The sequence below is a fragment of the Choloepus didactylus genome, chromosome 9, assembly GCF_015220235.1.
Source record: "Choloepus didactylus isolate mChoDid1 chromosome 9, mChoDid1.pri, whole genome shotgun sequence".
In the NCBI taxonomy this organism is placed as follows: domain Eukaryota; kingdom Metazoa; phylum Chordata; class Mammalia; order Pilosa; family Megalonychidae; genus Choloepus; species Choloepus didactylus.
This window is the reverse complement of record NC_051315.1, coordinates 120,737,819-120,763,375: the sequence shown is the minus strand read 5'-3', so window position 1 is coordinate 120,763,375 and position 25,557 is coordinate 120,737,819. Positions and strand designations below refer to the sequence as shown.

Genomic DNA, 25,557 nt, shown 5'->3' with positions numbered 1-25,557 from the left:
GAAATCAAAAAAGATCTAAACAAATGGAAAGACATCCCATTGTCATGGATTGGAAGGCTAAATGTTAAGATTTCAATTCTGCCCAAATTGATCTACAAATTCAATGCAGTAATAATAATAATAATTCCAACAGCCTTCTTTGCAGAAATGGAAAGCTAATTATCAAATTTCTTTGGAAGGAATGGCCAAAAACAGGATGAAAAAGAATGGGCTTGGGGAATAGAAAGAGGCTAGAGAATGGATGGCAGTTGCTTAATATTTTTGTTCTATTGTGCCTGTATACTGTAAGTGCTCAATAAATACTGATGATGGGAGGCAATGAGTCTTAATGAAAAGGTTGAGATACTGAACTACCAAATACAGTTTTGTTGATGTTCTATTATGCTCTCAGATTAAACTGAGAAATATTGGCCTTTTGGAAAATTATCCCAAATATTACATCCAAATGAAAGTTCATTGGAGGCCTTGGGGTCTTCCTTTCAAGGAGAAAAGATCTCTCATGTATGCATTTGGGGCAAAATAATAATGCCCCTGCCAGCCACGGTGTGAGATTCGCAAGTAGGACTGGCTATGATTCTCGTTTCCAGCCATATGGAAAAGCAGATAAATAAGACCTGGAAAAGTGTTAGCACCCACAGAACCCATGTCCACAGATGTGCACTGAAAAGAAGCTTTATCACCAAAACGCCAACTCCAGATCCAAGGATGGCCATAAAGTCCTCGTGAAGAAAGGAAAGGGACTTTGTCCACTACTAATTCACCAGATAACATGTAGACAGGAAATCAGCGCTGCTGCTCTAAGCGTGCAGTAGGTTTAAACTTCTGTAATGTTGAAGTTTGAAGAGGATGAAGGAGAAATAATGTTTTCTGAAAATATTCTCACGAAAGTATTTTGCTCCTACCAAAACTGGAACACAATGTTGTCTCCTAAACAGAAGGTGTTTTTCATGAAGACACATATTTTCAATAAACCAAGACTTTACCTGTTTTTCTTTAAACTATTTTCATCTTAGCTGCAATTGACAAAAGTACTAATTTTGTTCAGTCATTGTTGGCTGCAGACCAGCAGTGGCTTCTCAAGGCTGGGTAATTGTAAAAGCTATCCAAGCGTAACTATTCAAAGATGAATTTCTTTAGTCTGTTGCTCTTAGCTGTTTAGGTGGCATTATCTGCGGTGTACCTTTCTGAATTTTCTGTCTCTGGGCTCTTAGTCTCCAGCTGTGAATTCTGGTTGAATTTGCAATGTATGATGACAATGAGAAGGATGGGAAGGGAGCTGCACTGAGTACCTCTTAATTGGGCCCCTCCTAAGACAACCTTGTGAGGTGGGTATGATTATCCATGTTTTAAGAGGAGACTTGGAGAAAATAAGTACATGTCCCAGGTCCCCAAGCAGGCATGGAGTCAGGAGGGGGGCAGGGGGCTTCAGACTCCAAAGTCCTGCTCTTTCCACTGGACCACACTGGCCACTGCAAACGCAAACCTGGAGAGAAAGAAAACAGCAAGTCTAAGGCTGGGAGGGTTGACAACAAGATATCAAAATAGTAAAGCTGATTTGGTAATTTAACAACTATTGGCAAATCCTTTAGATTCAGAGGAACAAATTGGAAGCTATTTAGACAGGCTAGATGAAGGATGAATGGCAACCAGTGTTACAAGGTAATTTTTGGAAAAAGAGCATGTCATGGTTCTCATACAGATAGAAAATGAACACCCTTAAAGATTTTATTGAACTCACTGATGAGAAAACTGTTAAGTTTTAACACCTGGATTAAAGAAGAATCCAGAATCCAAAGAATGGGCACATTTCTAGATCAGGAATATTGAAATTGATCACATCAGGAGGCAAAACTGGTTTTTTCAGTAAGGAAAAAAATTGTCCCTTCACTAGATGGACAAGAATTCTTTCCCATTGCTATCTTACCTACAGCTTAAAGAGTTGTCAAATAGCTGAAACAATGTACAGTTTTTTCTTGAAGTATAAATTTTCTCTGCCCCAGTGCATTTTACCAGTTGCCCACAATGCATTTTCCTGGCTGGCTGTGGTCCTGGGTGTTTGACTTTCCTTCTCAGCTTCCACACTGGTTTTCCTTTTGTGGTGGACATATCCCTCCTGCTGCACCTCAGAATAGGCAGGTCTAATCAGAGACACTCAGATTCCATGTAGTCTGGGAGGGGACCAGCAAATGCCTCATAGGCAATTAAAGAGGAATGATAAAATGGAATCTGAAGCATGTATCTACCCTTGAAAAGCTTTTTACCAAAAGCTGAACTATTCTGGGTGTATTTAATACCTGGATTTAGCAGACACATTCAGTTGTGTGGAGTGCTTCATTGCAAAGAAGATTCCCTGTGTGAGGGTGTGTTAACAAGATGAAGTGTCATCCTTGGATTACCACTTACAAAAATTTCCATCCAGCCTTTGTCTGAACTGTGCTTGCTCTCAGAAACTAAGCACAGGAAGCCATTCCACCTAATCTTTGTCCAAGCTATGCTTGCTTGTAGGAAGTAAGCGCAGGAAGCCGTTAACCACAAGAACAGCCCCGAGATTCATGGCTAAACTGCAGGTGCACAGGAAAAGCGCAAGAAGGCTGACTGCAGATGGAAATTTCAAAGGTGCTGAATGGGACCACTTGCACATACCCAAGCCATGCCCCTTCATCCCCCATAAAAGAATTTCTCAATCACCTCCCTTTGGGGAGTGCTGCTTGCTTTACTGAACCTGGTTTCATGCTATTGGTGCAAGCAACAGGGAATGTGTTTTAGAGGGTCTAGACCATTTAAATTTGGTTACTCCATCAGGACCATTTCAGTCTCTCTGTCCCCAAAAGACAGAGGGCTGAGGCATCCCTGTTTGCTCTCCAGCCGTCAGAGTGGCCCTCCCTGACCTCTGCAACCACATACGGGTGGTGACCTTATGCAGTCTTTTCTGAGTTTTATCCACTTTGTAGACATAGGCAGACAAGACGGGGCATTTGATTAATTTCAATTAGCAAAGTTGGACTTGGAGAGCTCTAAGGTAAGGACAGCCAAGGATGCTAGGGTGTGGGCAAGTCGGCCAGGGATCCTGACCACAAGACACACAACTCCCAGAGTGGGGGCCCTTGGAAAGGATGTGGGTAAGTCTGGACTTTCCTCTCCTACTTGTTTGGGTGACTTATTTGTTTGCTTAAAGGGCCGTGCTCCTGCTCCTTTCTCCTGTACCTTCTCTTAATCTCTTCTTTCCTTCTGATGTTTTGCCATTCTGCCCTTCTAATCTTCTCACAAATGCTGAACCACAGCTCATCCCTGTATTGTTCATTTGACCCAGAGAGCTCTGGGAGCCACTGTGGCCCTCCCTGATGCTCTGGAAGCTATCTGGCCAGTGCCAGCAGAAACTATCCAAGTGCCAGAGGAAATAGTGGGTAGCCCCTGGGAGTCCCTTATTATTTACATATGTTCTATACCCCCAGGGTTGGCCCAGACTCCCCTATATCCCAGAGAACCTCACAGAGAAAGCCGGCCCATCCCCTCACTTCTCCAGCTTCTTAGAGGGTTGTCCAGCCTTATCATGCAAGAGCTCCTGTGGCTAAAATAATCCAGGCCTTGTCCCTCCTTTAGTGTTGGAGGATTTCCTGGGAAAGGCGAGATTAACAATCCTGGGAATTAAGATAGAGGCATTCAAAGCCTTGAGCCCCCAAAACCTGGTGCCTCAGGACCCACTAGGAGCTGGTTGTCTAATCCATCCCATAGCAGCCTGGACATCGGAACAAATAAGAAAATTAAGAAACCTTATCTGGGTCATGTCTGCAGAATTTGTGCCCCCACTAACCATCGGGAACTGTTGTTGGGCAGTTGGTCTCAGATAAAGTACCCCACCACTCCAGCATGGGAAATCAGATGTCAACTTTGATGCCAGAGGAGAGCCCATTAAGGTGTGTATAAATTAGGGTTCTCTAGGAAAACAGAACCAATGGGGGATATCTGTAAATGTGAGATTTTATGAAAGTGTTTCACACAACTGCAGGGACGCACAAGTCCAAATTCCATAGGGCAGGCAGTGAGCTGGCAACTCCAATGGAGGTCTTTGATGAACTCTCCAGTAGAGGCTGGCTGGCTGAAGGAGAAATGAAAGTTCTCTCTCTTCTCCCTTAAAAATCTTCAACTGATTGGGTTAAATCCAGCTGATTGAATTATCTAATTGCAGAAGACACACCCTTCTTGATGTAACCAGCCAATATGCAATCAATTGACTGATGATTTAATAATCCAGTCTTCTGGTTTATTAAACAGCCACAAATGTCCTTGCAGTACCAGGCCAGTGCTTGTTTGGCCAGACACCTGGGCACCATCACCTGGCCAAGTTGACACATGAACCCATCACAGTCCAACCCTTGTCAACTTGGCCACTGTACACATCACCTTAAACCATACTTAATCTCTAAGTAGAATACAATAACAGACATATGTTTTGCTAACTATAATCAGCTGTCCTGTGTACAACCAGAAACACTAAATCTCTCCAGAATATGTTGCATGTCCTTGGGTAACATTCACTCTTAAACTTGATATCCTCTAACTAAAATACTATGAAATGAACAATACAACTTATGTCATATGATAAGGGGATAAGATAGAGAAGAAAACAAAGATATTTGCTTTGTGTACAAATAAACCATACTCAACAAAACAGGGAGGAAATATTCACGCCATCACAGTCCTCGTTTCTGTAACCGGTCACGTGGCCGTAGTTCATATTTATCACTACCTTCCTCCACTACCCGTTCCATGTTCCCTTTACCCTCAGCAAGGACTTCAGCTGGCCATGGTTCTTTGCTTGGTGCGGTGACCCAAACCTTCATTCCTAAAGTTTCTGGGCCATTGGTACTCCTGCCTGGATTGGCCTGTTGCAGTTTTATATTGACTACAGGACATGGTAGTACTAAGAGATGCCCTAGGGGATCCCCTGTATTCCAGGAAAACTCATCTTTACCTCTATTGTGTAGTTGCAGTCCTATTTCCCCTTGATAGTCAGGATCAGTCACCCCAGCCAGTACAGTAATCCCCTTCCTTGCCTGTTGATTAAGAGGCATGAGAAGCCCAAAGTGGCCAGGTGGCAGCCTTAACTTTCAGTTCAATGGAATTATTGTTGCTCCCCTGGTGGCAGCATGCCTCATTTTGGAACTAAGGCTTGTAGACCAGCAGAGCTTAAGGCCTCAGAGGGGGTGGAGCACATTCCCTGGGGATTGGGGAGAGCTTGGCCACCACTCTACAGTTCTGAAGGGGTTGAGCATGTGCCCCAGAGATGGAAGAGAGTCTGGGTGTCACCCCGATATTTGCGGAGGGTGGAACCAAGAAGAAGATGGTCTCCCCAATGAGTGGATATGTAGAAGCACTCACTCCAGTGTTTGTTGAGAGAAGACGGCTTCTGTGAAGGCCCTTGGAGAGGGTTTGACTCCTGCTCTCTCAAGCCCCAAGGGAAAAACGTCATTCTATGAATGACTCTCAGATTTTGAAATCTAATGGTGTTTGCCCTGAAGGTTTTTGGAACTGTTGCGGTCCTGTGACCCCAGTTTTCCTTTCAGTTTCTCCCTTTGGCAAGGGAATGTTTATCCTATGATTACCTCTCTCCTTTGTGTATTGGCAGCAGATAACTTGTTCTGAGTCTCACAGGTCCACGGCCAGAAGAGAATGTTAGGACTTTGTACTTACCTATATTGTGATGGAATGAATATAATTTTGCACTTGGAAAGAACATGTCTTTTTGGGCTCCAGGGGGTGGATGTGCCAGTTTGAATATATTATGTCCCCCAAAAAAGCCATGTTCTTTAACGCAATCTTGTGGGAGCAGATTTATTAGTCTTTTGATTAGGGTAGAACCTTTCCATGTGACTTGCTCAACTGTAGATGATACTTTTGATTAGATTATTTCCATGGAGGTATGGCCCTACTCATTCAGGGTTGGTCTTGATTAGTTCACTGGAGTATTTAAGAGAGAAGCTAAGAGCTGACACAGACCAAGATGCTTCCTGATGCTTAGAGATGGTTGGAGATGCAGACAGAAGGACGTTTGGAAATGTTAAGCTAAGAGATGAAGCCCAGAGTTTACCCCAGAAAAGCCAAGAGAGACCTGAGACATTTTGGAGAATGCCTTTTTTTTTTTTTTTTTTGGTTTGGATATGTTTAAATTTCTCCCTCTTTTTTTTTAAAATTCATTTTTATTGAGCTATACTCACATACCACAGTCATACAAAGCATACATTCAATTGTTCACAGTACCATTATATAGCTGTGCATTCATCACCAAAATTAATTTTTGAACATCTTCATTACCACACACATAAAAATAATGAGAATAAAAATTAAGGTGAAAAAGAACAATTAAAGTAAAAAAAGAACACTGGGTGCTTTTTTTTTCCTTCCCTCATTTTTCTACTCATCCATCCATCAACTGGACAAATGGGAGTGTGGTCCATATGGCTTTCCCAATCACATTGTCACCCCTCATAAGCTACATTTTTATACAATCGTCTTCCAGATTCATGGGTTCTGGATTGTAGTTTGGTAGTTTCAGGTATTTACTGCTAGCTATTCCAATTCATTAGAACCTAAAGAAGGTTGTTTATATTGTGCATAAGAGTGCCCACCAGAGTGACCTCTCGGCTCCTTTTGGAATCTCTCTGCCACTGAAGCTTATTTCATTTCCTTTCACATCCCCCTTTTGGTCAAGAAGATGTTCTCCATCCCACGATGCTGGGTCTAGATTCCTCCCTGGGAGTCATATTCCACGTTGTCAGGGAGATTTACACTCCTGGGTGTCAGATCCCACGTAGCGGGGAGGGCAGTGATTTCACCTTTCAAGTTGGCTTAGCTAGAGAGAGAGGGCCACATCTGAACAACAAAGAGGCATTCGGGAGGAGGCTCTTAGGCACAATTATAGGGAGGCCGAGCCTCTCCTTTGCAGCAACAGTCTTCCCAAGGGTGAGTCCCATGGTAGAGGGCTCAGCCCATCCAACCACCAGTCCCCTATGTCTGTGAGCACATCAGCAACCATCGAGGTGGGGAAGCCCAACACCCCTGTGGAAAATGTCATTTTGAAACAACACCTGGGAACAAAGGACCAGCAGACACCAGCCACGTGCCTTCACAGCTGACAGAGCTGTTCCAGACACTATCGGCCGTTCTTCAGTAAGGGTATCCTCTTTCTGATGCCTTAGTTTGGACACTTTTAAGACCTTAGAACTCTAAATTTGTAACTCACTTTATAAAAGCCAATCCATTTCTGGTGTTTTGCATAATGGCAGCATTAGCAAACTAGAACAAGATGCATCCTGAAACACTGGAAATCTTTTGAATACCATCCTTTAATTGGACTTGTTCTGGCAAAGAACCAAAAATTGGGACAAGATCCCATATGCTCAGAGTTACAAAACTGGCATCACAGTAACCCATTTTCCTGCTTAACTTAATGTTCAAACCTGATAACTTCTGATATTTTACTTTCTCAAGGCAAATCCTAAAAGACGTATTTTTATTTCAAGCTAAGACTTTGTTCTTTTGCCTTATAAAATTGAAGTGCTAAAAATTAAGTTCATTTAATATGTTATGAGTTGCATGAGAAGTGTTGAAATTATGAAAATTACAAGGGATTTTCTAACATTCTGTTGGTCAAACTTATATAAATAAAATATTTTCATATAAATATTTGAAGACTATAAGAAATTTCTAGACTTAACAATGTTCTCATTGTCCATGTTATATATGCAACATTATATGACATGCATAATGTTAGACAACAGTATAATGTTGCTAGTCATAGTTTCAATTATTTTGAAATCTTACATGTCACAAAAACAACCAACCTTCCTGATCAGTTACATCATTATTTTATTCTAAGGCGTCTCTGAAAGTGCTTACTGTCAAATTCCAGTCAAAGCTTCCTCTTCTGCAAAAAAAAAAAAAAAAAAAAAAAAAAGGAACCTCAAGCAAGAAGCAAGGGAAATCTATAAATTATGTTCCACCTGTAATTAACATAACCCTAGTAAAAATATGAAAGAAAAACAAGAAAAACTTTTGCTATAGTCTGTAGTTAATAACCTAAAGATAAGTCACTGACAAATGTTTTGTTTCTGGAAATAGCTTTATTTGAAAGACGTTCATAAACGAATTAAAACCTAGGCTGTAAGCTATTACAACAATCACGTTTGTTCTTAGGCTTTAGTTGCTAATTCTAAATTTTAAAATGCTGTGCTCTTCATGTGAAATCTGATTGCTCCCTGGAACTTTGAGTATCTGTGTAACACCCAAGACTCAGAATTGAAGTTCTCTAGCTCTACCAATACTAAAGGAACTATATTAATTCTAGAAAATGACACCATATAGTCACTATTGAAAAAGCTGAAGAAAGGATCAAACTTCAATTGAGAAAAATGAATGAGACTGATTTGATTGGAACTAAGGATCAGAATAAAGGTACAAAGTGATATCTATATTTTGGAACTTTAATTTCTATGTGGGACCAAGGAGGAAAGACTTACTTTATACAAAATCTAAATTTTCTGTGGCATACTATTTGATTTAACCTGTCTGGTCAGTTTCTTTATATGACCTAACTCAGTTTTATTTAACATAAAACCTAATGAGAAATATTTTCCTCACTCGCAATCCAACCTGAGCTGACATACAATCCCTCCTAAACATTTTACTGATGGGAGAGGAAAAAGCATTTGTCTTAACAAAAGCAAGCGAGGAAGCATCAGGATGGGGGTGGGTCACCTGATAAAGAGACCACATAACTCAGCCTTTCCTGACAATGAGCCAGGGTGGGACCGTCTAGATAATTAGGACAAACAGAAGCTAGTACCCTACTGGAAAAAGGATATGTTCCTTGGGGCGGGGGGATGAAAGCCACTGGGAAAAAGCTCATAAATTGGAACAAGATCAAAACCATAGACCAGACACCCCAAGAAGAGCCTCCAGTCTGAGGGAGTGTCTAAGGCTCCATACTACCCTAAACCCAGGCTCCCCAGAACGTTGAAGGCAGCGCAGTCCTGAGAGCACGCTTGATTTCACCAAGTGCCCAGGCACCTGCTGCAAGCTACAGAAGTCAGAGTTAGAACTGACTCCCCCGTGTCTAGGCTGATAGATGTTGCCAACCAGGTTCAACAATGGAGATACATGGTGGGAAAAGAAAGGGGACAGGAAAGCCCAGTAGAATGCCACCTTGATGCCTTTTTGCCCTCCAGTGTCAGGCGGCTAAATCGGGAAAGGAGTTCGCCCAATGGAGATGGCCAACCCAGGTGAGCAATGCTCCAATGCCCGGGGAGAACGACAAACCATGGAATTTAGGGCCAAGCTGGTGTGCCTATTGGAAGCAGGAGGGGCAATGGAAAGGGGACTGTCCCAGTCAACCTCAGCAAGGGGAGTGAGGGAGTGCCCTGAACAGGAACCCTGAAGAGACTTCCAGATGGTCCAGATAGACGAGGAATGACCGGGCTAAGGGGCTGCTCACCGGACTCCGGGCCATATCAGCATAATCACCAAGGAGCCCTGGCCAACACTGGACATAGAGGACAAGCCTGTCGAATTTTTAATAGACACTGGAGCCACATACTCAGTGTTGAATACCAAACCTGGCAAACTTACCCAACAAAAATGTAATATAAAGGGGATACTGGGACAGGCCAACAGTAAATCATTTATAGAGCCCCTAGAGTACAAAATAAGTGGAGAAACTCTCTTGCATTCCTTCTTATATGTCCCGGAGTGCCCCATCCCTCTATCAAGAAGAGATCTCTTGTACAGGTTAGGAGCAATACAAAGAAATAAGTTAGAAATAAATCTTCCCCTCTCACAGGGAGACAAACTCACATCATGTTACTGGCCAAGAGGGAAGAGGAAAAAGGCCCAGACCTGAGAGTCTGGGCACAAGGGCTAGTGAGACAGGCCAAGGACGCCCAAACAGTAGTAGTAGAGCTAAAACCAGGGCACACCTGTCCCATCTCAGCCTTTCCTGACAATGATCCTGGGTGGGACTATCTAGATAATTAGGGCAAACACCCCTAATGCAAGGAAACTTGAAAGGCATAGCCCCCCTAGAAACCTGCTGAGACAAGGACTCTTTTGGCCCTGCATTCCAGCCTGCAACACCCCGATCCTTCCAGTTAAGAAACCCAACGGGGAATATTGAATACTGCAAGATATAAGAGCAGTCAGTGAGGCTGCATAAGACATCCACCCTGGAGTCCCAAATCCCTACACTTGCTAGCTTCTCTACCTTCTGAGAACACTTGGTACTCAGTACTAGATCTCGAGGATGCCTTTTTCTGCATTCCTCTAGCCCAGGAGTCCCAAGAGATATTTACCTTTGAATGGCAAAACCTAGACACCCAGCAAAAGAGTAATTTCTCTTGGACAGTCCTGCCCCAAGAATTTAAAAACTCCCCAATTATCCTTAGGGAAATTACACCAGACTCGTTCTCAAGAAAGAAAGGAAACTATTTGTAGTCTAGCCCCACTCCAAACAAAGAAACAACTCAGGGGCATCTTTGGGATGGCAGGGTTCTGTCAGATATGGATACCCAACTTTGACCTAATAGCCAAACCCTCAAGGGCAAAGAAGAAGCCCCTATATTGTAGCAACCATAATGTGAAAAAGCTTTTAGAAAGCTAAAAACCTTATTTCAAGAGGATCTGGCTTTAAGTCTTCCAGGCTTAACTAAGCCCTTTCATCTCTTCATCCATGAGAAAACAAGAGTAGCCCTTGGGGTATTAACTCACAAGCGAGGGCATCTAACTAAAGTAGTAGCATCTTCTCAAAACAGTTGGACTAGGCAGAAAAGGACTGGCCACTCTGCCTAAGAGAGGTAGAAGCTACCATTTCCCTTTTAAAGGAAGCAGAGAAACTACCTTTCGGCTAGACACACCACACCAAGAGCAGGCCCCAGTTAAGGCCAAAGGCAAGAGGCTAACAAGACACACAGTGGTATCTTTAGAGCAAACTATAGAAGCAAGGGCGTTGTCCCTGGGAACCTCTGCCCAGAAAGTGGAGTTCATAGTCCTGACCTGAGCTTTGGAATTAGGAAAAGACCAAACTGTGTTATTTTCACAGATTCCAAGTATGTTTATACCATCTCCATGCACATGGAGGTATCTGGAAGGAGAGGGGAATGCTCACCTCAGAGAAGCAACAGGTAAAACCTAGTCCCACTGTACTGCAACTCCTAAACGAAGTTCATTGCAGGGAACAACAAAAAGGAGAGGCTGAAAAAATGAAAGGGAATAACAAGGCAGATTCTGTCGTGAAACAGGCAGCCCAAGAACATAGCAAGGCATCAGTCTTCCTGAAAAGCCTAATCCAGAGAAATACACCCCCACATACAAAGAGGAAGAAAAGGAAAAAGCATTAAAAAGGGGCTCAATGAGAACAGGGGATGGTTCACCAAAGGCATGGACAGTTTTTCTTCCCCCAAACAATTGCCTTTCATGCAATCAGAGAAGAACATGAAAAGGAGGCCTTATGTAGCTGGGTACAGGATGTTACGGTTACTCCAGGGTTGAAAAGCCTAATAGACCAAGTTACCAAATCATATCCTATATATGTAATTAATACTCCCAATATGAAGCCCCCTAATAATTATTATCATACTCTTAATATTCAGTCTCAACCTTCCTAACTGTTGGTGTCCTTCATGAGTAGAAGGCTAGAAGCTATTAAGCTGCAAATGATCATGACCCAGGACTATGAACAACACAGCCTTCAGCCTGGTGACAATCAAATGTACCTTAAGGTAACCAGGGAAAGGTTCTGCACCTCTTCTGGGCCCTGTGATGATGTCCATGTTCAACAGGAAGCAGCTGCAGAAGCCAGACCTCCTGCTCTCAACCTGCTCTCAGCAACCCTCAAGAATGAGGAGCAGCATATAGACAGAGGAGGGATTGTTACCAGGGAGAAGTGTCACCCTTGGATTAGCACTTGTAAAAATTTCTATCCAGCTTTTGTCTGACCTGTGCTTGCTCTCAGAAACTAAGCGCAGGAAGCCATTCTACCTAATCTATGTCCAAGCTATTATTTTCAGAAACTGCTTTCAGGAACTAAGTGCAGGAAGCCAGTAACCGCAAGAACAGCCCAGATGTTGACAGCTGAACATCACGTTCAGATGGAAAGTGCAGGAATGCTGACTGCAGACGGAAAGTGCAAAAGTGCTGAGTGAGGCCAATTGCACAAATTCAAGCCATACCCCGTCATCCCCCCCAAAAAAGAATCTCACCCTCCTCCCTTCGGGGAGAAGGCGTCTTTTGGATACAAGTCCAACCTTCTCCATTCTTTGGCCAAAGAATAAAGTGCTGCTTTGCTTTATTGAATCTGGTTTGGTTCTACTGGTGTGAGTGACACCAAAACAGGAGACCCATTATAGAGGGTCTGACCTGTAGAGGGTCGGTAACAGGTTGAGGTAAAAAATTATGAGTGGGTTATTGGCTTATTTCTACCTCTGTGGTTTCTGAGATCCAAAATCTGTTCTGGTTTGCTAATGCCACCAGAATGCAAAATACCAGAGACGGACTGGCTTTTATAAAAGGGGTTTATTTGGTTACACAATTACAGTCTTAAGACCATAAAGTGACCAAGGTAACACATCAGCAATCGGGTACCTTCACCAGTGGTGTCCGGAAAACCTCTGTTAGCTGGGAAGGCCTGTGGCTGGCGTCTGCTCCAAAGTTCTGGTTTCAAAATGGATTTCTCCCAGGACGTTCCTCTCTAGGCTGCAGTTCCTCAAAAATATCACTCTTAGTTGCTTTTGGGGCGTTTGTCCTCTCTTAGCTTCTCTGGACTAAGGGTCTGCTTTCAACGGCCATCTTCAAACTCCCTCTCATCTGCAGCTCCTGTGCTTTCTTCAAAGTGTCCGTCTTGGCTGTAGCAGCTTGCTCCTTCTGTCTGATCTTATATAGTGCTCCAGTAATTTAATTCCAGAGGAAAAAATTATTTCTTTAATGCTTTCAAGAGAAAGTGGTTTTGATTTGGTTAACTTCCTAGTCATTGCAGAAAGTTCTGAACTGAGGTATCTTTTTTTTTTTATGATGAGATTACAAAAGAGGGTGACTGGAAGGAAGTGGGCTTCTGTATATAAAGCCATCACTCTTGCCAGCTCCATCCTGAAGGAGAAGGTCCTGGAGCAGAAGAAGGAGGACACCAGCTGAGCTTCCCTGTGACTGCACACAGGAGGAGCAGAACGTGGATCTGAAGACAGGACCAGGCCTGGTCCTGGAAAGGTATGGCTGGAAAAGGGAAGCCAAATGTTCAACTCCCTGACTCCCTGGGGGAGGGAGGGAGATGGAGGCAGTGGGGCCAAGTTGGCATCTGTTCTCCCCAAAGTGGGCACGAAGAGTCTATTATGTAGAAGAATACAATTTGGGACCAACTGACAAATTTTGCTGGCATATCCTAGTTTTGATTTATGGGCACTAGTAACATTCTAGATTTTAAGTGACAGACCCAGTTTCAAAGATCCTGTGCTGTTTCCAGGTTAAATGAGAGGGCTTGCCTTGGAGTGGAATTTGGAAAAACTGTCATCATGGCACCAATAGGAAAAGTCCAGGGCTGTGGGGCGATGTACCCAGTAAAATGGTTTCTGGGACAGAGGTTAGGATTTACTTTCTTTAAATTGAAGTATAATTTACATACAATATAAAGTATAAATCTCAAGTGAATGGTTTGAGTGTTTTACAGTTGTAAACACCACAACCAAGACAATGGAGCAGTTTCATCAACCCCAGAAAGTTCCCTTGTGTGCCTCTGCAGTCGATCCCTCCCCCATCTCCTACTACCCAACCCTCAAGGAACCAGAAACCCACTGGTGGAGACACAGTGTTTGTTTTGTGTGACAGTTTCTACAATCCCAGTGAGCTCTATATTGTCTTTTTCCTCTTGATCTCCCCAGCTAAATCCAATTGGGCAGCTGTTTTAGAGCAGTAAAGATATGAGGGATAGATAATCCAGGGGCTGTAATCAACCCAGAGATCATCAAGACCACCCTCCGAAAGATGACAGCCCTTGGAAGTGGCCCCTCCAGGACAGCCTTTTCTGCAAGAACATTAATGATAAAGAAAGAAAGTCCAGCAAACCCCAGCAGCCTCTCAGGAAAAAGATAAATCCCCTACCTCCTCATTGAGTGAGTGGGTGGAGGACAGTCAGCCCCAACTTGCTCTTGGCAAACTGTTCTCATTGCCCACATTGCTCACTATTGCTGTCATCCAGTTTCCAAATCCTGATTGCCATTGTCTCAGCTCAGCTTCATCCTGCCCTCTTGATATAAAGGTAAACAGTGTTTACTTTACTTAACGGTAGGGCTGGTGGCAGGCATGGCGTGATCCAGCAGGCCCTCCCTACCTCCCCAGCCCTTCACAGAGCCCCTCCCCTGGGGTCTTTGGAATTCCACCCAGGTCTTCTGGGGTGAGCATCATCTGTCCCCTCTCTGACCCACTTGCAAGCCATAGCTGCCCCTAGATGGTTCTGTGTATTAAGTCAGAATCTTTTAGTATGAATGTGTTTATAAAATCACTTTCTATCCTCACTGTGGACAGAGGTTGGTGTAAATTATTAAAGAATTTGTTCTGTGTCCTTTTTTCTATGTAAGTGCATCCTCACATACAATTTACTTTACACTAGCCCTGTTTCTAGTGCTCAATAGCTCATGAGGCTAGTGGCTATAAAACTGTACAGTCCAGCTGCCTTGCTTGCAGCTGAGCCATTTTGTATTTAAATATCAGTGTTCTGGCAATTAATACTGCTGATCTGAAGTTTTTACTTAAATACATTCTAAAGATGAAATTCCCCGTTTCCACAGGTGACCTAACTAGGTGATCATTTCTGAAGCAAGAGATGTCAAACACACAAACAGTCCATGTGAGTTTAGGTATTATTAATACCATTTTATAGATGAGGAAACCGAAGCTTTAGAAAAATTAACCCCAGGTCAGCCAACTAACAAACGCCATTGAAGGATTTAAACTTGAGCATGCCCAAGACAGAATTCCAGATTCTTTTCATTGCAAGTACTGTTTCCATTACTCCATACTGTGTGGTGAGAAATATTGCATTTGTACAAGTCAAGTGATCTTTTGTTCCTACTAATTAGCCAAAGTTCACTTGATTAGAACGCCTGGGAAATGGGGTGTTTGGATGGTTGAACTGCTACTAATTTAACTAAATTAATTAGAAATCCAAGGAGCTTTCTTTCGTCTAAATAATTTAAACAAATTAGTACATATTGTGGATGCCCAATGTGTGCCATGCACAGTGCTAAGCAAAGGAGAGTCTAATGGAGAGATAAATGTGTTATAAACTCCTGCTGTTCAGTGTGTCAAAATGAAGTGGGCTCATGGGTGTAAAGTATTAGACTGGTCATATATGGAAATGCTGTATTTTCTACATGATTTTTCTGTAAACCTAGAACGTCTCTAATATGTTCGCTTTGGGATTTATGTGCTAGACAAAGTAGTTTTTCTGTGACATGTACACCAGTAATTCACTAGTAACTGTTTTATTTTGAAATGCATTAATGGGAACATTTTTCTTTGACCCATGGTTTACTGCTTATTACTAGCTACTCATTATATGCTGTGATGGAGAATACTGAAGTGTGTCTCTAACCCCACAATCACGCATAAAAAGTTCATTGACCACGAAGGAGTTGGCTGGCTCACCTCAGACATCTTGGGGAACATTTGTTCATCACTAACCTTTTCATTCCAGCTACAAAGGGACCAAACTCTGTCTTTGCATAAAATATTCAGAAATAATCCATTTTTCATTACATCCAAGATGCCAAAAGAATAAATATCACTTAATGTTTGTATTGTTTCTATTCAAGCAGCCATGGATTGCATCCGGAATTTACAGAGCCATTCCTGGATTTATCCCACTGTGATCCTCTGTCTATATGGATTTTTCTCCCTGATGAGACCCTCAGAACCATTCCTAATCCCATATTTATCTGGACCAGATAAAAACCTGACGAGTGCAGAGGTAAGTTAATATACATACTTGCTCTCATGTGGCCTGAGATGAAGATAGACACAGCTTCATTCAACTTGAAACAGGATGAACACATTGACCTCAGTGGGGCCTGAACTGTGTCCTGCTCTTGCTGAGGACTTGCTAATGCCCCCATCCTCAAAGGTGCAGCTCAGTACCGCAAGCCTTTGTTCTGTGCCCTCATGCTTTCTACATCAAACTCTTCGGTCCAGATGCCAACGATGCAAGAAGGTTCCATGATTTGAACAGTCGCTGCTCTCAGCCATCATAGCCCAAAGATCAGCAACTTCTTTAGTCCTTTCCATCTAAGAAAATTGAGGTCCCCTACATTTCTGAGTAATCCATGAGATGACCCCTATATTAAATTGTGACCAGAATTGAGTAGGCAGAGTCAGTCAGTACAACTGGGGGAAAAGGAGTTGGGAGCCCAGCAAAGTTGGCCAGGAAAGAGATGTAATGCATCACTAACTTTTATTCCCACTCCCCAAACCTGCATGGTCGTTTACTCTTACCTTCACAGGCATATTCATCCAGACTGACTATGTAAGGGCTCAAACTGCCTGTTCAACAATTTTTTACTAATATGATCAAATATAAATACTATTTAACCTTACAAGCTTGGATTGCGTATTTACACAATATACTATTCTACTGGGGATACACCTATATATGTAAACTATATGCTTTCTTGGGGAATGAGGAGAGATCTTCTTTTCTTACTGGTTTCTTTGAATCTCAGGTTTTTCTATTGCGTTTTTCCATCAAATGGACACAGAATTTGATATTGGGTAAGCCATGTGTTTTCTAGTCATAGCCCATTCTGAGACAGGAAACCCTTCTCACTTCGGGTACTTTGTGGTCCCATGACTCGTGCTTTGCCATTGCAGATCACAAACGAGATCTTCCCTGTTTGGACGTACTCTTACCTGGTGCTGCTCTTCCCTGTTTTTATCCTCACTGACTACATCCGCTACAAGCCAGTTATCATCTTACAGGGCATCAGTTACATCGTGACCTGGCTGCTGCTCTTGTTTGGCCAAGGCGTGAAGGCCATGCAGGCTGTCGAGTTCTTCTATGGGCTGGTCACTGCCACCGAGGTGGCCTACTATGCCTACATATACAGCGTGGTCAGCCCGGAACACTACCAGAGAGTGAGCAGCTACTGTCGGAGTGTGACACTGGTGGCCTTCACGGCTGCCTCCGTGCTGGCTCAGCTCCTGGTATCCCTGGCCGACATGTCGTACTTTAACCTCAACATCATATCCTTGGCCTCTGTCACCGTGGCCTTCCTTTGCTCACTTTTTATACCCATGCCTAAAAAAAGCATGTTCTTTCATGCAAAACCCAGCAAAGAAGCGCAGACCTCCCCAAGCACAGAGGCAGTGGTCGGTGGATCTCAGGAGGCTGGTGCACCAGGCTGCACAGAGAAGAAACCCACGTCGGAAATACTCACCGTTTCAGGGAGTCTGGATGCTGGACAGTTGAGCAGCCCTCATCCAAGCAATGTGATTGTGAGAGTGTTTGTGCAGTGGTTCCAAGACCTGAGGGAGTGCTACTCCTCAAAGCGCCTTTTTTACTGGTCCCTGTGGTGGGCTTTTTCCACAGCCGGTTTTAACCAGGTTTTGAACTATGTTCAAGTCCTGTGGGAATACAAGGCACCATCCCAGAATTCTTCTGTCTACAATGGAGCAGTGGAAGCCATTGCAACATTTGGAGGTAAATAACTGTTGATTTATCTTCCCTTTATCAGTGTGTAGATTGTAGGCTATGCCCATTAAGTTAATTTCTTCAAGTGCTAAACCTCTCCAGGGTGATCTATTTGTTCTGTTCAGATGCCATTTTAATTGTTTCTTGGGAATAGAGGGGACTTCTATTTAATGTTTTATATGTAGTTACAATGTGCAACTCAAAAGAATTCAGGATTAAGCACCAAATGATTAAATTCTAGTTTTCCACAGATTTATTTACAAAAACTTCCTGAAAGCCCGTTGTGGCATCTGCTTTCCGATTGTCTCCTTTCTGGGAACCCTCACTTTAACTCCTGAAAACCAAGAGTGGCTGGAATTGTTTCACAGAGATATTCTTCCTACATTCCAATTTATGGTAGGAAAATTTAAAAGGTTAAATATGTTCTTTCCTAGGTCATATTTTTAAAAGGTAATTAATCAGTGTCAAAAATTTGAAACATAATTACCAACCCTAGTCACTGTCAATTACACAACCTCTTAAAATTAGTATATGTTGTTTCTCACACAAACCTTCCAGTAAGTTAGAGCAGGCCTTACAACATTAAGATGGAGACTAGAAATAAGATTATGATTAATAAAAGTAATGATCCAGTGCATGCATCTGATGTCCATCATTGAGAACTTTTCCTGATGAAGAAGCAAGTAGAGAGGGGCCAGGTGTATTCTCCCAGCAATGATTTTGTCCTTGTCTATCCCAGTAGTGGTTGGGAGCCTTTTGGTCCCCTCTGCAGTGTCTGGCCCGTAGTGTCACAATGAAACAAATGACCGAAAGAATAGAAGGTAAAGATAGAAGACAAAAGAAAACAGGGTAGAGAAAAGGATAAATCCACATTTACGTAGAAGAAGCTTTCTGTGAAAGTAATATTTATCTTTTAGAATTAACTGAGACCACTGGGTTTTGAAGAAAGTACGTTGATATTTCCCGTGTGCTTAGTCAATATGTTGGATCTTCATTGATGTTTTTTCCAGGGGCCGTGGCAGCCTTTGCAGTGGGTTATGTGAAAGTCAACTGGGATCTCCTGGGAGAGTTGGTTCTGGCCATCTTCTCTGTGGTCAATGCGGGAGCCTTACTGCTCATGCATTACACGGACAGCATCTGGGCCTGCTATGCCGGCTACTTGGTCTTCAAGTCAGGCTACATGCTCCTCATCACCATCGCAGTGTGAGTGTCCCCATCCACTCCTTCCACCTCCAAAACCAGCCCAGCGTTCCTCTGCTGTGGTTCCTCTGAGAAGGATTTTAGTTTAGTCACTTGCAATTTTAAATGCTGACCACTTCATATTAAATTAGGTACAACTTAGTCTCTCTTTTTTTTAGCTAATTTGCTCTGAATATTGCTAAGATTGGTTATTGAGGAAAAAAAAAAACCTGTAGGTTAATAAACTGAAAGAAGTGATACATTGTTAGGTTTTGGTTATTTTAAGCGATTTTCCATTACATGATGTGCCACAATCCAGTTTTGAATGATTAGGTTTAGATTTCATCCCTAATTTCATTTGGTGGTTGAGTAAGCCTGGGCACATACTTTTATGTGAAACAAAATATTGCCTGAAAAGTCATAAAAAGTTGGATACTGAAAAAAAAGTAACTGCAAAGATTATAAAAACCCTAAGATTCAGAGATTTTTTTTTTTTTAATGATGATGAAAACACTTGGCTCCATATAAGTGCAGGCAAAGCTAACTACAGGAAATGAGCTTTAGTACTAACCAAAGAAATAAGAGACATTTGAATTTCAAGTCACAGGAAAGAAGAAGACACAAAAATTTTATCAACTTTTTGTTTTTAATTTGTGGAAAATGTTAGATCTTTATAAGTAATTGATATATAAGTAGAAATTTAAGATCTCAGGGAAGAGATCATGAGACAAAGAAAGGAAATGAAACTTGAGGATGTTCTTTTGTAAGTTTATTTTTGCACTGAAATGTCTGTCTGATGAATCAAACTAATGTGTCCTGAATTTTTCTTATATGAGGATTTTGTTAAGTGGGATTACATTTTTTTTATTCTTGCATCATTTTAAATATATTCAGATCCCAAACCCTTTACCTGCATTCCAAGAAAGAACTCTAAATTAATTACAAATTCACTCAATCATACAACAAATGGTCTGCATCTTCCAAAGTATAATTCAGGCAACTTACAGGAAAATTAATAACTTCAAAACTTCCTTTGGGATTGGGTAATGTTTGCATTTTCATAAAAACTCACTGCCAAGCAGTATATAAAGCAGATAGCATCCAACAGTCTCAAGTTATAAGGATTTAAACATCTAGGTTTAATTTCTGGAAGCATTATAGGTTAGTTCAAAGATTTTTCCATGCAATACATTTAAAGATTCAATCCTTAACTGTACTTTCAAATTCCTTTTCTCTTTCCCTATATACTGGAGGAGATTTAGATGAGAAGTGTTCTGGAAAGAACACTGTTTTCAATTTCTGTCTTTAAGAAAAACAAAACCCATATACCTTCTTGTTAAATTACTGACGGGATGCTTAATGGTAGGTTTCAGATCGCAGTTAACCTGAGTGTGGAACGCTACGCCCTGGTGTTTGGAATCAACACCTTCTTGGCCCTGGTGATCCAGACCATCCTAACTGTGATTGTGGTGGACCAGAGAGGGCTCAACCTGCCAATCAGCATTCAGGTGAGTTCCCCTAGTTCTCTCTTCCTACTGATGGAGTGGGTGGGAGTCTAGAATATTGGGTAACTTCTCCAAGATTTTTTAACTTCACAACTGCCAGCATTTACATTTCTTGAAGAGTTTCTTGGCTAGGCAAATTTGAGAGTCAGCAATTCCTTACTTAGCATGTTAACTCACCAGGTAGGCCTCAGGCAGTAATCACAGCCAGGCCAAGATTTATCTTTGCTCCCTAAAGCCTCATGAGGTCACATTTTCATGATTGTACCTGCCTATGTTTCTGTCCTCTCACCATCCCAGTTCTGAGGTTTACTGAGATTTCCACTAGGAAAGGGTGTCTGCCTCAGAACCCAGTACCCTCTTCCCTGCTTCACCAAGTGACTAAAATTAGCCCAATTTCACCTTTTGTGGATTGAAAAAAGGGGGTGAGGCAGCTAAGAAGTAATATCAGTGTATGAAATTCATTCTTGGAACTGTGGTATGTAGCTTTGCACTTTTCTTCAAATATGGAGACATAGATCGGTGGGATTTATGTTTTTCATTGTTGATGAAAATAGCTAGGATTTGAGTCCAAGCACTCTGCCTCCAAAGTGCACACTCTTAATTACTGCACTGATACAAGTTTTACACCTATTTTTTCTAAGTTGGGAAAAGAATATTTTGTGTAAATTCAAATGGCCCATCTTTGGATCCTGGGTCTCAATTTCCCTAAAATCCAAGGAAACCAAGAGCATTGTGTGTGATCAGTGATGTACCTGATCAGTTTTTGTATGTGGCTAATTAATCTGGTTTGTTTCTCTCCAGTTTTTAATTTACGGGAGCTATTTTGCAGTCATTGCTGGAATTTTCCTGATGCGAAGCATAAGCATCATCTCCTCAGCCAAGTGTCTAAGGAGCTCTGCTCTGAGTCAGAATCCAGTGGAGCCACACCCAGAGGAACAAGGATGTGAGCATCTCAACCAGGCTCTAGGCGGGTCCCAGGCAACCCTGAGTGCAGATGCTGTGGTTCCCAAGGGCACTGAATGAAAACACAAGAGTGTGGGGTGGACAACATGATGTGTTTTGTCATAAATTCACACACTTTCCATGTCTGGATTCCAATGGATCTTTTCAAAACCACAGCAAACCTCAGCTTTAGACCAGATGTGTGCCCAGTGATCTGGATGCAGTTGACAGGGCTCATCAAGTTGGGGACCCCAGTGGACAGCAGTGACCAAAAAATTCTGTTTTGATCTCAGGCAGGGACATGCAAGAGGTGTGGAAACAAACCATGTGAAAACGTCAACCATCCTGAAGTCGGTGTTCCCTGTTTATGAGCAAAAATACTAGCTGGATTGCCCTGTTGCTGGGTTTGGATTGATCTCACCCAAGCTAGGAATACATAGGAAATTTTTTGGACATATGAACTACCATCCTCTGTCTTCCATTAAGTGTATTTCTTTATAACTTACAATTCTCTTGATAGAATTACAAGGTTTGGTCCCATTTCTCAGGCTTTGTCTTCAACCCCAACAATAAAGCATTATGCACGAGCTATTATTTGATAATATCATCCTTAAAATTTTCGTGGTTTTTTTTTTTTTTTTCATTTTATGGTCTGTTGAGCTTTGTTGTTGAAAATTCTCCCTCAGGTATAGTTCCAGAAACTCCTGTTTGTCTGCGGAATGACATCCACAACAGTTCTCAGGGGTCATGGGAGAAGCAAATGACACTTCTGATTATGACCACAAATGTTTTAATGCAATGCCAGTGTGATATAGATCTAAAATAGAAAAATTTAAGTAGAAATATTTCTAACAGTTTCTATAAATATTTTTACATCAGAAAACACTGACGGGAAAAAAACCCACATAATTTTTATGGCAGGTGCAGATACTATGCTATACAGTCACTCTGGCAGCTTTTAAAAAAACTGTACTTGCAAGACACTCAACCCAGAAATTGCGTTCCTGGACATGTATGGCAGAGAAATGAAACTTTTATTCACTCAAGAAAACTGTACATGAATGCTTTATTGGTAGTAGCCCCAAACTGTCACAACACATATTTCCTTTAACAGGCACATGGTTATACAAATTGTGGTACATCCATGCCATGGAATACTACTTGATTATAAAAAGGAACAACCTATTGATAGCGCGCACACACACACACACACACACAGATATGCAAGTCAGTGAAGGTAGAGAAAAGAAGAAGACATGGTCCCTTTTTTAAACGACTCAGACACTAGCAGTAAGAATAATAGAGTCAGTAGATGAACACATGCCACTCAGGAAGAGAGATGTTACAGACCAGAGAGAAAGATGCAGCAGGCTTGTAAAAGGAGGACCAGTCAACTCAACTTGCTTGGGTCAAGGAATGCATCATAAGAAATTACTATTGGATGAGCCAATTCCTAGTGTTGAAAACCCTTAAAACACATAAGATTATCAGGATGCTTGTCTAACCTTAGATACAGTAGAAAAGATTCGATAGAATAATTCATTAACCATCGTGATTTATCCTCTGAACAGCAACCCTCCTTTAGTAATAAGATTATAAATGTAGAAGCTTGGAAAATGGGGATGTATCTTGAATCTGAGAAAAATAATTTTGTTGCCAATTTTCAATTATTTCATTCTTAATAAGACCTTTTTAGTTGTTGTGTTCCTTTTCTGGAATTAAGAATGAAAGCAATCAGGTCCTCTGAACAGAAGAGTTCAGTTCATGGTCCATCCATATTCACCCTGATGCTCTAGAAGAAAGATTTTATCACATTTGTATTCATTATTTTCTCCCTCAAAGGTAATTTTACCAACTTCAAAATATGTTTTTTAGAACATACATTCCTAACCACCCATTTCCAATTTATTAATAGTGACTTGTTTACTTGTTCATGATTTGATGGATTAAATGTACACTCTGTTGGTAAGAATGGAAAGTCTCCTTAAGGACTTAAAATTAGGATACCTCATGCCTATCCGTTTCTTTCCCTTCCTAGCAAAATTCTATGGAGTCTACCTCATATTTCACTTCTGCCCTAGTAGACTAATGCAGATGCATTGTGCAAAAGATTAAAGGAAAATTTGACTACAGCACCTAACAAATGTTTGAGAGTGATTATTTTTCAGTAACACATTCCAATTGACATTGGACAAACCTTAATCTTGACTTATCATATGTTTTAAACTAATCATTAGTTTTTGTGGGTTTTTTGTTTTGCTTTGTTTTTTAATATTTTGGAGAGGGTTAAGGTCACATTCAGAATGAATGAAACACTTCGAAACTTAGAAAACAAAATGGGATATTTCATTAGCTGCTTGATTCTATCATGTCTAAATAGAAACATTCTGGATAATGGATGCTTATTTTCAAAACTGAGATAAGCTATTTATCATGAAAAGCCTAAACCTAATAAGCCATCTTTCTTCTCTATTTTGCTATGTTTTAACATGTATATGCTCAAGTTTAGTGAAGTCTATGCTTTGTAACTCCCCTGACAAGCAAAGAAGCAAGAAATGGAGTAACAAAAGTAAGCCTAACAAGGCATGGGGCTCTTAAAGACTTCCCTGGCTTTCAATACCAAAAGTCATGGTGTTTTGAGAAAAAGCATCATCTTGACTATTATGTTTTTTCTCAAAGGCCATCAGATAGACAGCTATTGATTAGACCATTAGCCTAAAGCTCTTGCATAATGATTTTAAAAAAAGAAAAAGAAAAAAAAAACTTTAATTTTCCAAATGAAACCTTTTATTCTGTTGTTGATGGTACTTAAAGAAAACAGCTTTGCCAATAGTTCACTGTATCTGGATACTAATTTCTGTGTGGCCAATCAGGAACCAGGCCAAACCTCATTCTTCTTAGGTCTCTTTGGTTAATAAATAGCACTTAACTAATGATTTCTTACATATAATCTTAAACATGAACTCATAAGTCATATTCATTATGCCCCAAGTTATATGATGGACTAATGGTAATTCACATGGGCACATCTGAAAATATTTATTAGTTTCCTGTCCTGTTGTAGCCCAATATTTTGGAAAAACTTGGGGAAAGATTGGAACTTCCCACAAATCTGAGACTGTATGTGCATTTTTACATTAAGTTGAAAAAAACAAGAATCCCAGCATACCACCCAATAGCACGCCACAGATAAAAATCATACACCGAATGAGCACTGTGAGTCATTGCCAAAAGCAAATATTCCTTAATGGGAACACAAAGGCCAAAAAAGAAAGGACATTGCTGAATATATTACAGAAAAGAATGGGCATGTAGCCTCAAAAATACTCTCCAATTCCATGGGATTTCAGTGTCCTGAAAGTCTGATAAGTACTTGTAAATTTGTCATGAAGCTTGTGGTCTTGAAGCGATGTTTGAACTCTTCCAAACAGAGTGAAAATTGCTTCTGTTGTCCCTGCAAGTACTGTCACCACTCTATGAGGTACAAACTCTGGGGTGCTGATGTGTTTAAGGAGCTGGCAAGTAAAATCCTCATACAGACCAAACGTTAAGTACCAGTGTAGCTGTCTTCTGCATTAATGGGGGGAGGATTCCTTGACACAAGTTTCAGAATCCATCCATCCTCAACGGAAGTATGGCATCCCAGGGTTTGATTCCGCCTAGCCGTTGCCAAAAGAGGATCTTCTGAATAGGAAAAGTGATTGTTAAATAGTTGAGAGTTGCACAGCAATCACAAAAGTAATGCTTCATTTCACAAACATTTGTAATATGAGGTAGGTCTATATATATCTTGTTTTGAGGATATTATGATCAGAGGCCTCTTTTCATGGGCTTCTGAATCCATCATGTTGCCTAAGAACTTTCTTCATCATGAAGGATTTTTTTTAATCTGTAAACACCATCTGAGCCTCATGGTAGCTTCTTTTGTTATATTTTTAAAGCAGTTATATTAGATAAACTCACATACCATACAATCCATCTAAAGTGTACAATCAGTGTCATCTAGTACATTAGAGCATTGTACTTTCATCACCACAGTCAATTCTAGAACACTATCATCCACGAGAGGGTTCACTATGTTATACAGTCCCATGTTTCAATCTCTCGCTTTCCTCCTAGTGATGTAAACAACCCTAAATGTTCCCTTTTACCCACAATCGCAACCACATATTATTGCTGTTAATTACACTCACTGTAATGTGCTACCATCAC

At 41.3% G+C, this 25,557-nt stretch overlaps 1 protein-coding gene and 1 pseudogene across 5 annotated transcripts; one reads left to right on the top strand and one right to left on the bottom strand.

Annotated features, from left to right (window-relative positions):
* Positions 1 to 12,360: 12,360 nt before the first annotated feature.
* On the top strand, positions 12,361 to 21,947 carry LOC119544222 (thiamine transporter 2-like). 5 transcript variants are annotated; one of them, XM_037849502.1, is made up of 8 exons: positions 12,361 to 12,431; positions 13,062 to 13,248; positions 15,852 to 16,003; positions 16,900 to 17,728; positions 18,730 to 18,922; positions 20,265 to 20,406; positions 21,205 to 21,346; positions 21,639 to 21,947. In XM_037849502.1, exons 3-8 carry the CDS (start codon positions 15,854 to 15,856, stop codon positions 21,674 to 21,676), a joined length of 1,494 nt encoding a protein of 497 aa, XP_037705430.1. In that variant the 5' UTR covers positions 12,361 to 12,431; positions 13,062 to 13,248; positions 15,852 to 15,853; the 3' UTR covers positions 21,677 to 21,947. The 5 variants fall into 5 exon arrangements, with proteins under 5 accessions (XP_037705430.1, XP_037705426.1, XP_037705428.1 ...); XM_037849498.1 differs by having other exon boundaries at positions 12,369 to 12,431; positions 21,205 to 21,947; XM_037849500.1 differs by having other exon boundaries at positions 12,369 to 12,431; positions 15,849 to 16,003; positions 21,205 to 21,947.
* Positions 21,948 to 24,242: 2,295 nt separating this feature from the next.
* On the bottom strand, positions 24,243 to 25,192 carry LOC119543848 (annotated as a pseudogene).
* Positions 25,193 to 25,557: the final 365 nt, after the last annotated feature.

What these genes read in the sequence shown, in the direction of transcription:
- LOC119544222 (XM_037849498.1), top strand. Translation starts at nt 15,854, where the DNA reads ATGGATTGCATCCGGAATTTACAGAGCCATTCCTGGATTTATCCCACT. An exon ending in AAAACCTGACGAGTGCAGAG is followed by an intron (nt 16,004 to 16,899) that starts GTAAGTTAATAT and finishes TTGCCATTGCAG; the next exon opens with ATCACAAACGAGATCTTCCC. An exon ending in CTCCTCATCACCATCGCAGT is followed by an intron (nt 18,923 to 20,264) that starts GTGAGTGTCCCC and finishes GCTTAATGGTAG; the next exon opens with GTTTCAGATCGCAGTTAACC.